Below are 12,599 nucleotides of genomic sequence, written 5' to 3' on the forward strand. Positions count from 1 at the left end.
TGCAGCAGTGGTTAATAACATGTTATAGTTTTTATTTGCAATGAAAAATACTATATTTAATCTATAAAGATGTTGATTAAATTAGATTTATCAATAATAGCTTAATAATTATTTGTGTTTATATGCTTGTCTATATGAACATGTAAATGTCTATTTTTATATATATATATATATGTGTGTGTATATATATAATGTGTACAACATATATATATATATATATATATGTGTACACTGTGATCTAAATGGTTATTCGATTAGATTTATCTCTTATACTTTACTTTAGTTTTTATGACACTGTATTTACATCGGGTCTCTTATTTTGGAAATACACACCGGATGCTAGCTTGGCAGCAGTTAGCTTCCGCAGAGCTGTCACTTTTTAGCTAACTAGCATCGTTAGCCGGTGTGTTGTCATGACAACAACACGGAGCTGTTAGGAGAGCGTCTCTTCATCCACATCCGGGGAACTCACATCTGGGGGACACACATCTGGAGGACACACATCTGGAGGACGCAGAACTGGGAGATGAAATGACAACGTCCACACTGCAGGTCCGTGCTAGCTGGCTAGGTGTTAGCATGCTACACCTGTAGCATTGTTAGCAAAGCAGTTTAGCTCAATGAAACCAGCATTAGCATCACACGGACGTGCTAACGACACAATGACGTCATACTGTAGGAAGTGAGTTAGCTCACATGCTGCTGCAGGATGTTTATAACGGTTTCAGCCTGTTAGCATGTTAGCTGTGGCTTCAGCTAACATGCTAACACAACCAATAGTTATGGAACGTTTTATTTGACGAGTCATCAGTTTAACGAACGTGTCTGTGGAAGCAGCGACTCCAACAGGACCACGTGACCGGTGCTTTGTTTTGGTTGACGCTAACACGTGACCTCCCCCTTCCTGTCTGTCTTCCTGTCTCCACCCACCCTCCACCTTGGCTCCGCCCACCCTCCACCTTGTCTCCGCCCCCCCCCCCCCTGTGGTTCCCTGCTGCAGAAAGCGATCGATCATGTGACCAAAGCCACAGAAGAAGACAAGGCCAAGAACTATGACGAGGCGCTGCACCTGTACCAGCACGCCGTGGAGTACTTCCTGCACGCCATCAAGTGTGAGCACCCCCCCCCTTTCAAACAGGAGAATCATAATCTCCACATGTCACAGAGGACACACCCCTCTAGTCTGTCTGTGCAGTGTGTCTCTATCGGACAAGTCTCTCTCTCCAGAAACATTCCAGATGTGAATTCCAGAGAATGTCCACACGATCGGGTCCAGACTTTTCTTTGGAGTTTGCCTTTTACACATTAGTAACACAGCAGGAGAATCTCTGGTCACACACGTCCACAACAACAACTACACACCCACACACTACACAAATCTCACCCACACCAGTGTCCACAATGATCACCAGAAACGCTGGAGTCTTGTTTTTTCTTTTGAAGTCGACATCTTCATCAGCGTCCTCTATGCGTATGGCTCCTCCTTTGCATCCAAAGATTTTTGTATTCTTTCTTTCTTTATCTCAGTTTTTGCATCTGTCGTTAGTTAGAATCTTCTCCCTCTGGAGGATGTCCTGCTGAGACATTTGGGTTCTCACGTCCAGCTCCTCCAGATGTCAGGAGATGATCAGGAGTTCAGTGCTGGAAGCAGAAGAGAGATGTTGTCTTCCTTCATCTCTCGTCTCGCTCCCGTCCGAACTCAACCTTGGATCCTCTGCAGTAGAGAAATGAGGATTCAGTATTAAACACACACACACACTTATGTTGGATTCAGATCATCTTCCTCACCTGATGTGTGTGCTGTCATCCTGTGTCAGAGCGGCCCAGCAATAACACAATTCATACTGAATTCAAAATGATAAAACAACACTCTACAATATACCTAAACCATAACAATGTCTATAACACTAACTTTGGTTGGTTTAAGGAGTTGATGACTTGTCTTGGACTGGAGAGATTGAAATACATTGTTAAAGGTAAACAGGAGGAGTTTGCTTGTATTTGGGAATCATTTATGTCATTTTTGACCAATGAAACAGATAAACACAGACTGAACAACAGGTTGTGAAATGATCCTGCCTTTTTTTTCTTATTTTTATTTTTATTTATTTATTTATATTATTTTTTACTCCATGAGTTTGACGTCTGTTGTCATTGTCCATTTTATTTATTTATTTTTTCTATGTCTGTGTGAATGAGTGGCTGCTCCAGGGGATCGAAATGAAAATGTTTGTAAATTCTGCATAAAGTTTGATATGCACTTGAAACTTCAATAAAAAATATTGTTAAAAAAAAACAAAAACATTGGTTGGTTTTATTCAAGTGTGGAGTTTGATCCTCAGATGAGGCCCACAGCGACCAGGCGAAGGAAAGCATCCGAGCCGAGTGCCTTCAGGACCTGGACCGGGCGGAGAAGCTCAAGGACGACCTGAAGAACAAAGACAAGCAGGGAAAGAAGCCTGTGAAGGAGACGCAGAGCAAGTAGGTCGTCTTCAGACTCGTTGTGTAACGCTGTCTTCAGGTTCTGATTCCTGTGTGTTTGTATCGTAGGAGCGACAGTGACAGCGAGGGAGAAAACCCTGAGAAGAAGAAGCTGCAGGAGCAACTCATGGGTGAGTGGACCTCATTCCTCGTGGCTGTGAAAGTCATAATGTTGTTTTCTGTGGGATCAGTTTGTGTTTGTTAATACTTGCTTTTAGAACTTTATTAAAGAGAAACACAAACATTCCTTGGCAACATCACAAATTATATATGACAGACTGATTAGTGAAAAATAATAAATAAGTAAATAAATAAATAGACAGTTAAGACATTCCATGGTACCACAGGATTCCCCTCAGTTAGGTATCCTGCAATAGGAAGCCACCTCCTCACAAAAACATCAGACCTTAAAGGGACTCTTACCTTTGTTGCATTTTTACACTTTTTGTGGATAAGGTTAAATTGGTATTAATAAGGTAATGACACTCTAAAATGCAAGACAGACCCACCAGGAGTAAAAACAAACAATTATTTCACTCTCATAATATTTAGTGAAAACTTCAACCAATAAAATTCTTCGGACCGAAGGACCTTATTGGCCGACAGACCTGTCTGTTTGCTGCATGGACATGCAGGTTTTCCGTCTGCTTCTTGTGGCGCATTCGGGCCCGCGTCATCAAGGCATGTGAATGTAAATGTATATAACTTACCGAATCCATTGCTTTGGTAAACAAAAACTCACGTGCGTGCATGGAGGCATTGGGTTGTAGGTCTGCTTGTAAATAAAGTTTCTTCAAAAAAACACCGCGGATGGGAACGAGGGGGTGGGGCATTGGAGGAAGGCGGGATGATTTGAATGTGCTGTAATTCTCAAATGCAACAAAGGTAAGAGTCCCTTAAATTGTAATTGAGCAGTTAAAGCCTCCATACACCTCCCTCAGCTTCTGTTTCCACTGTAGGTGGCTGTGGATTCAACCATTTTATTGTCACCATTTTCCTAGCAGTCATCAAGAATATATGTAACAAGTGCTCTTGGTCTCTTGTGTACATGCCTTCAGGAGTCAGATCGAAAAGAAACTGACTTGGGGTGAATAGTATATTAATTAGGAATGAACTTTTGAATGTGTTGTGTCCTCGTGTTTGGATCCTGGAAGACGTCTCCAAGCTGTTTGGATCCAGCTGCTCTGCCCGGCCCCGACTTTAACTTAGAACTATTTCAGTCCGAGTTCCAAACCCCTCTGATCTGCGCTCGTGTTCTGACGTATCTGGTCATCTCAAACTTGGATGTAGAGTCACTGCCCTGGAAAAACCTATTTTCATCAGTAGTCCCTGTGTTAGGGTTCAGAGAGGTTCTGAGTTCCTGTCAGGTGTTTGGTGTTTGAAGGTTGTTGAGAGCTTCATCATGTGCAGGTGCCATCGTGATGGAGAAGCCCAACGTCCGGTGGAGCGATGTGGCCGGACTGGGAGGAGCCAAGGAAGCTCTGAAGGAAGCCGTCATCCTGCCCATCAAGTTCCCGCATCTCTTCACAGGTCGGATCATCTCAACTCCTGTGCTCACTTGGAAAGATCAGCTGGGGTTTTTCCTTTTTAATGATTAATAACATTATAACTGTTCCACGGCACATTTGAAAGTTGTCTCTACTTCCAACCACGACTGTGCTGTTTCCATAAAGTTATTTCACACTGAAAAAATCAGCCGTTATATAAATGTGACAGAGAGTTCAGAAATGACAGTCTCTGATTTTAGATTTCAGAATTACCTACTTTCCTTTGTTGCTTAAATTATTTTTATTTTTGATCGCAATTTTTCACTTTTCTTCCATTTTCTAGATTATTGGATCGCTCCTAATAAAACTTTCCTAATTACTTAAGAAGTTTAAACAGTTTCTCTCTTGTGGGTGTGTCTGTCCCCAGGCAAGCGGACTCCATGGAGGGGCATCCTGCTGTTCGGACCCCCGGGGACCGGGAAGTCCTTCCTGGCCAAGGCCGTGGCCCCAGAGGCCAACAACTCCACCTTCTTCTTCAGACCTCATGTCCAAATGGCTGGGAGAGAGTGAGAAGTAGGTGGTCTCCTCATGTGCTCTGTGTGGGTTCCTTTGATTGATGAAGCCTAGGGTTGCAAAATTCTGGGAATATTCAAAGTTGGAAACTTTCCATGGGAATTAACGGGAATAAACTGGAAATGTTGTGGGTAATTTATGCTAACTGTATTTACCTTGTCATATACAGACATAAATATAAACATTTTGTTGTGTCATAGGCTGATTTGAGCCCTGAGGAAACTTTGGGCACTTGACTATATGCTTCTGCATCGTTGTGTCATTCTTAACATAGGTCTTTGCACAGTATTTGCAAATGTACACAGCCTTTCCTTCTACATTGGATGAGGTGAAATGTCTCCACACATGAGAGAGTGCACGTGGCATTGTTCTGTAGAATAAGATGAGAAAAAAGTTTGTAAAAACACATTAATGCAATGCCAGAGATATAAATAGTTAGACAAACAATTGGAATCATCTGTAAACATATTTTACAATTGATGGATAAACGTATGGAAATAGGCTAGATGAACAGATGAACAATCCTCAATCAGCATGCTAATATATTTCCCCAGTAATATCATGGAAACTTACCTGACTAGTCCTTCACTCTACAGCAGGCCTCAATAGCCCTGCTGTAGAGTGAAGCATGCTGGGAGTTATCTGTGCATGTGATGGAAGAATGCACAGTGGAGGGTTGAAACTCAACGTTCCATACATCTTTAAAATAGAGTTTTGAATGATGTTTTTATTGCTCAGCGTTTCATTTGCATAGTTTTTTTTTCTTTTCAAAATTCCCATAATTCCTGAGCTTAATATTCCCTTGGAAAGTTTCCGGAAAGTTTCCGGAAATTTACTGGAAACTTTCCACCCCTTTGCAACCTTAATGAAGCCTCTACCGCCGCCTACTGGACGCTACGTCCCAGGAGTGTTTCACGAAAGCAGAGGAAGCTTCGGGGTCTTGTAGAAGTGGAGAGGACGGCTGGCAGAGTTCTGTAGAGTTTGATCTCAGCAGGTCACTCTCTGCTGTGGCTTCTTCAAGACGAGCGTTTCATTGTTACTCTCTGATCAACAGCAGCACGATGTGAATCTGCTCTAGGTTTAGTTTGACTCTTCATCCCTGTGGACTGTTGTCTCCTGTCCCTCCGTCTCACTCTGTCCTCTCTGTCTCGCAGGCTGGTGAAGAACCTGTTTGACTTGGCTCGCCAACACAAACCCTCCATCATCTTCATCGACGAGGTGGACTCGCTGTGCGGCTCCAGGAACGAGAGCGAGGCCGCCCGCCGCATCAAGACCGAGTTCCTGGTGCAGATGCAGGGTGAGCTCATGGTGATCAGACCATCAGACTGACGTACAGTGAAGAATATACAGAATCAAACAGTACAATATATCTGAATCAAAACGCTGTGATACAGAAACCTGTGAAGCAGGAGTTTCCTCCTGTTGACCGAAGCTCTCTGGTTCTGTAGGGTTAGGGTTAGGGTGGGAAACAACAACGACGGCATCTTGGTGTTGGGAGCCACCAACATCCCCTGGGTCCTAGACGCTGCCATTCGCAGAAGGTCAGAGGTCACTATGATTAGGGTTGCAAAGGGGCGGAAAGTTTCCGTTAAATTTCAGGAAGCTTTCCGGAAACTTTCCACGGGAATATTAAGCTCTGGAATTTCGGGAATTTTGAAAAAACTCTATTTTAAAGATGTATGGAACGTTGAGTTTCAACCCTCCACTGTTCATTCTTCCATCACATGCACAGATAACTCCCAGCATGCTTCACTCTACAGCAGGGCTACTGAGGCCTGCTGTAGAGTGAAGGACTAGTCAGGTAAGTTTCCATGATATTACTGGGAAAATATATTAGCATGCTGATTGAGGATTGTTCATCTGTTCATCTAGACTATTTCCATTCATTTATCCATCAATTGTAAAATATGTTTACAGACGATTCCAATTGTTTGGCTAACTATTTATATCTCTGGCATTGCATTAGTGTTTTTTTACAAACTTTTTTCTCATCTTATTCTACAGAACAATGCCACGTGCACTCTCTCATGTGTGGAGACATTTCACCCCATCCAATGTAGAAGGAAAGGCTGTGTACATTTGCAAATACTGTGCAAAGACCTATGTTAAGAATGACACAACGATGCAGAAGCATATAGTCAAGTGCCCAAAGTTTCCTCAGGGCTCAAATCAGACTATGACACAACAAAATGTTTATATTTATGTCTGTATATGACAAGGTAAATACAGTTAGTATAAATTACCCACAACATTTCCAGTTTATTCCCGTTAATTCCTGTTAATTCCCATGGAAAGATTCCAACTTTGAATATTCCCTGGAATTTTGCAACCCTAACTATGATACACCTCGTGTCACCTTGTTTTCCAGGGGTCATCGGGATACTTTTATCTATTATCACATTATTATCATAATGACTAAAACGTCTGTGCTGTCCTGTGTCAGGTTTGAGAAGCGTATCTACATCCCTCACGCACTTCAAAAAGGTGACGTCATCAGAAACCAGAGAGAAACAGAAGAGGTCAAATCCTCATCGTGGGTGTTTTTGTACATTTTACGTAAATGTTGTGATTTATTTCCTTCTTGTGTCTCCTGCAGGTTGGAGGTCCGTCACGTAGCAACAACCAGATCATGGTGGACGACCTCTTGACCCCTTGTTCCCCTGGCGACCCTGCAGCCATAGAGATGACCTGGATGGAGGTGCAGAGTGACAAGCTGCTGGAGCCCATAGTCTGCATGGTGAGATGTTCAGGAGATTCATTAACAATAAGAAAAAATGCCTAAAAGAATTCAGATTTTCAACTACAGCCCTCGTCTGTCAACCCAACATTTAGTTTAATGATGTGATTTAGTGAAACAGGTTCAGTACCCGAGGTCAGCAGGTCACAGAAACCATGTTTTCTCATCCAGCTCTAAACGGCGGGGTACCCAGAATGCCTTGCGATTCACCATCAAGCTGGGAGAGAGATCCACAAATGAAGTTGTTTCTCTGTAATAAGGGTTTTTAAAAAACCACGATGATTGTTGTATCTTAGTTTAATATCATTTCAATGTATTATGTTCACTTTCTTCACAACAACCTTATAATAAAAAAGATTGCGACAGCACTAGTGTTATGCTACTGATCTGTGTTTCACAATACTGACGAGTTAACGTCTTCTTGAAGTCCGTCCCACTTCCTCTACGTGTTTGTGTTGTTTGATCTCTGATGAAAACCTGATGAACGTCTCTGTGTCCTCTGTGTCCTCTGTCCTCTGTGTCCTCTGTGTCCTCTGTCCTCTGTGTCCTCTGTGTCCTCTGTCCTCTGTGTCCTCTGTCCTCTGTGTCCTCTGTGTCCTCTGTCCTCTGTGTCCTCTGTGTCCTCTGCAGTCGGACATGCTGCGCTCTCTGTCCACCACCCGTCCCACCGTCAACACTGAAGACCTGTTCAAGGTCCAGAAGTTCACAGACGACTTTGGGCTGGAGGGCTGAGAGACAGAGCTCCTCCCACATCACTGGAGTCCCTCCCCCCCCAACTGCTGCACCATCCTGTAGATCTTCATCTCTCAGCTCGGTCCACGGCCTCTCATGGATTTAACAGATACGTAAAGAAATCATGTATTTCCTATTTCTGATCATCAGTCTCGTATTATTTATTTTATTTATACCTAAATCCCTCGAGGACGTCGACCAAAAGCAAGAATAGAAAACCTTGGTGTGAGTTGATAATCTGCTTCAGCGCATCGGAAGAACTTTCCCTCTAACCTGCAGTAAACAGGTGAGAGGATCTCTGACTGAACGTTGATCCATCGTGCACTTTGAAGAACGACGACGTTTGAAGAAGAAACAAAATAAGTTTTCTCCTGCGAGTGTGTGAATGCATCTATGTTTTTATTGTGTGTCTTAATGTAAATGTCTGTATGTTGAAGAGACCTGTTAATTTATTATTTGAAGAGTTAAATTACTTGATTGTCGCTGCCTCCGTGTCCCTCGATGGCTCGAGAGCTGTTTGGTTCAGTATTAACATCGTTTTCCCTCAATCCAGAAAACTTGAAAACGAATCCTGTAGTTTCTCTTGAGATGAATGTCTCACGTCTGTGTCCATTCAGCAGCTGTCCTCTACATCAAATCACTGCCTCTTCATCAGCAGCAGATTTGGAATTGTAGATTATATTTAACATTATTATTTAAAGTGTTCTTAACAAACTGAGAAAAGAGCCAAATCTTGTAATGTTGAAGAAAATGGAAAAACTAGATCCTGAATCCTCGAATCTCCTCCAAAATGATCGGAGTTAAAAGTTAAAGTTCTCAGGAGTCTTCAGTAGAAAGCTCCAGAACAGCTGTTAAATAGACCAAGAGCTGAGATTCTTTTTTATTTCCAGTGTCAAGGATGGAGTTTACCGCTCAGATGAACTCCGTTTCCCAGAATCCTCTTTGTGTGAACATGAGCCCTCTTCTTTTGCTGCATTGACGCTTCAGTCTTGGTTCTGACGGACGTTAAACATTATTTATTCCACTTGTGACTCGACTCATAGATTCAGTTTGTTTACACTTGTTTCATGGAGCTAGACTGAAAGTCTGCTTGTTGTTTTGGGAGGTTCACGCACGCGCACTTGTGTGTTTGTGTGTTTGTGGAGGTTCAGTTCTCAACCTTCCTGTACAGGGACGTCTTCTGCCTCCATGTAACCAAGACAACCAACTTACCCTGAATTAATAAAAACTGACATTTCAAATGGAGAAAAAAAACAGAGTTGCTGGTTTGACATTTTTCTCATGTTTATGGTTTGAACACGTTTAGCGGCTCTAACAGTCACATGATCAGTGTCACATGATCAGTGTCACATGATCAGTGTCACATGATCAGTGTCACATGATCAGTGTCACATGCTCTGATTTCTACGGACGAGGCCACAGATTATTTACAGTAAATTACAGTTTTAGGAAAAGTTCAACACCATAGAAACAAAGACTGTAAACAAAGATGCTTAACTTCCTGTCACTATGCAGAAATGAAGTAAAAGTATTTTACATCAGCAGATGTGTCCTCAACACGTCTTGGGTCCATCACACCTGAACTCAGCGCTGCCCACTGTGTTCGGATCACACAGGACAGATGTTGATTCCAGGTGTGAACAGGGCCTTGTTGGACAGAACCAGGTGAACTGATAGAACTCAGATGTCCTACAGCTCCACGATGTCCCTGAACACATCCTCCTCAAACAGAATAAATGGTTTCTATTAATAAAGATCTTTTCTAGTCTTGATGACTCAAAGCACTTTGCAGTTTGCCATTCACACACACATTCACGCCGTGCATCTGTTAGCAGTCAGGGTTCAGCATCTTGCCCAAGGACACTTTGGCACCAGATGGGTCAGACTGGGGATCGAACTGCCGAGCTAGAAGACGACCGCTCTGCCCCTTACTACAGCTCCTCCAAGCACAGACATTGGCAGCGATATGGATTTAAGAACTAATCCAGAAGCATTGAAGATATTTATATTGTTCTGATAAGCAGTTCACGGTTCTACTGAACTCTTCAGTCCTGCTCTGATCTGTGTGAACGTTTTGAATCTGAATCGTCCTCAATCCACTGAAGCGTCCTGAGGAGCAGATCCAGGTTCACCCGTGTGGACGGAGGAACTACGTCATCTTCATCATCATCATCATCCTCTTCATCCTCTTCACACTTTGCTGCGCTTGCTGTGGCTCTCTGCTCGAGGAGCAGCTCGTTTGTTGCGATGATGCGGGAAGGTCGGCATCAGCTCCGGTTCACAGGCTGCGGAGAGAAACACCCGTTAACCAGCAGCTGGGGGGGGGGGACGACAAACTGACCCAGAGAAACATCTGGACTCACGCAGAGGCTTCTCTTTGAAGTAGGAACTCTCCAGACTGTCTTTGGCCGTCGCTCTGCAGCAGGAACAAAACAGAAAGAATCAGACACAGAGTTTAACGAAGGTGTTTGAATCTGTTGTGTTGTAGAGATGTGATCCAGTGAAGTGTGTGTGTGTGTTTGTGTGTGTGTGTGTGTGTGTGTGTGTACCTGCGCTGTGGGTTGTACATGAACAGCAGGTTGAGCAGTCTGTGTCCCGCCTCAGACAACCAGGTGAACTTATTCTTCAGGTTGTTGTACGGCTGCTTCCTCAGACTGTACTGACCCACGAGGGGCAGCTGAGAGAAACCCTGACACACACACACACACACAGACACACACACACACCTCTATCACCATCAAACATAACAGACAGAGAGAGGTACGTGTTCACAGCTGGATTCTCACCGGCCAGATGTTCTCGTTGGGCGTCCCCAGCAGCTGGACGACCAGGTCCACCTGCTGGATCTCAGAGGTTCCAGGCAGCAGAGGCTTGTGAGCCAGCAGCTCAGCCAGGATGCAGCCCACCGCCCTGACACACACATCACACACACATCACACACACACACACATCACACACACACATCACACACATCACACACAGGCTCATCGTCATATCAACAGTTCACTCTCACAGAGAGAACATCGTTTTCAATAATCAACAGATGCAGATTATACATTTTACTTTTCCCTTAAAAGCTTTTTTCCCCCTGGCAGCTGGTCCCTTACGTTAAAAATGCGTAAAAACATGCATGTGTGTATATATGTATGTTTGTGTGTGTGTATGTTTGTGTGTGTGTATGTTTGTGTGTATGTATGTTTGTGTGTATGTTTGTTACCACTAGACACCTACCACATGTCTAGAGCTGTAGTTTGGCTCTTGGTCCCTAGGAGGAGCTCTGGGCTTCTGTACCTGCAGATACATGACGGAGGAAGGAGAACATATCGTGACAAAGAGCCGACCAGTCGGAGGTAATGGATCTAATCCAGGTGCAGATTACTGAGAGGGATTAGAGGGACGAGGCTGCACAGACAGATCAGAGCATTAGTGAGGGTTGGTATTGAGGCTAAAGGGACATCGACGGTTTACTGGTTCAGATGGACACTCACCACAGGGTGACCACTCGGGGGGTCATGGGCTGCTGTGGGATACCGTACATCCTCGCCAGCCCAAAGTCAGCTGCACAGAGGAGGAAGGAAACACAAATTCCGTAAAAAAAAGCACCAACAACCTACTGGTGAACTTTCATTATCGACTTATGTGTTCGAAGATTTAAAACCCACAATGACAGAAAACAGGAAAGCAGCAAACGCATGGAAGGTTCATTTAAAACAGCATCGTTTTTACCCTGTCTAAAACGGCCCTCCTCAGGGTGCCTGTTCCTTTAAATGCTAATGAGCCAATGAGTCATACGGTCTTGTTGTCGGTGTCGAGATCATCGCGATGCTAGTGACTGGAGTACGTAAATAGTGTGTGCACGAGTAACAAATACAGTGTGTTTATGTAGGTTACTGTTTGTGAAAAGTGTTTATGTAAATGCAAGTTACGGGAACTCCATTAAGATATAATTGCTACATGAGTAAAGCTCCATCTGTAAAGTAAAATGTTATCTGACTCAGATCTGCAGCGGAACACGGAGGTTTTTAAAGAAATGGAACAGCCAGGCTCTTCCCCTGTGGGACCCGGTGGGAGGTTCGGGTCAGGGGAATCAAACGCCCCCCCCACCGGCACGGCCCCGGACGTTGCTGTCCGTCCTGAGCTCCGCGGCTCGTGTGTCCGCTGCCGGTAGCTCGTGTGCCTTCATCTACCTCAGACTGAAATATAATGCGTGTCACGTGGGCGCATGGTCGTGATTTGAAACTTTTAATAACTATCAAGTAACTTTGTGGAAGTTTTTCTCGGCGATTGGAGCCCAAACGGATCTGTGCAGCCGACCACATCGCATCTCCACTGCTTCATTTGCTTCATGCTGCTAGCGAGATATTCCACGTGCATCTGAGGTTTGCAAAAACTAAGTGAAGTGCTTTGGCAAATATGGCATCTATAATGAGTGTAGGGGGGGGGGCGGGAGGGGAGATGGCCCCTTTAGGAAAGATTCAGTAGTTTTATGTTAGATGTAAGTTTGATGACGTTTAAGTTGGTATTTAGTCTCTTTGTTTGTTTCTTTTCATGATTGTTGTTTATTATCTTTTATGTTTTAGAGCCATTTC

The 12,599-nt window shown here is 43.8% G+C and overlaps 2 protein-coding genes across 2 annotated transcripts in view; one reads left to right on the top strand and one right to left on the bottom strand.

Annotated features, from left to right (window-relative positions):
- Positions 1-522: 522 nt before the first annotated feature.
- On the top strand, positions 523-8,010 carry vps4a (vacuolar protein sorting 4 homolog A). The gene is given in 12 exon segments (XM_061076401.1): positions 523-552; positions 1,001-1,112; positions 2,343-2,481; positions 2,554-2,612; positions 3,892-4,011; positions 4,396-4,501; positions 4,503-4,541; positions 5,696-5,842; positions 6,002-6,082; positions 6,985-7,060; positions 7,138-7,278; positions 7,909-8,010. Coding segments are annotated over 12 exon segments (1,143 nt in total). The 5' UTR covers positions 523-531.
- Positions 8,011-9,276: 1,266 nt separating this feature from the next.
- Positions 9,277-12,599, bottom strand: part of cdk10 (cyclin dependent kinase 10) — a 9,549-nt gene continuing 6,226 nt past the window's right edge. The window contains exons 8-13 of the mRNA XM_061077340.1: positions 11,499-11,568; positions 11,242-11,301; positions 10,797-10,920; positions 10,560-10,699; positions 10,374-10,426; positions 9,277-10,295 (exon numbers count right to left, since the gene is read on the bottom strand). Of these exons, the coding sequence (XP_060933323.1) occupies positions 10,201-10,295; positions 10,374-10,426; positions 10,560-10,699; positions 10,797-10,920; positions 11,242-11,301; positions 11,499-11,568 (542 nt within the window). The 3' untranslated portion in view covers positions 9,277-10,200. The remainder of the gene's footprint in view (positions 10,296-10,373; positions 10,427-10,559; positions 10,700-10,796; positions 10,921-11,241; positions 11,302-11,498; positions 11,569-12,599) is intronic.

This window comes from Limanda limanda, chromosome 8, assembly GCF_963576545.1.
Source record: "Limanda limanda chromosome 8, fLimLim1.1, whole genome shotgun sequence".
Classification (NCBI taxonomy): Eukaryota; Metazoa; Chordata; class Actinopteri; order Pleuronectiformes; family Pleuronectidae; genus Limanda; species Limanda limanda.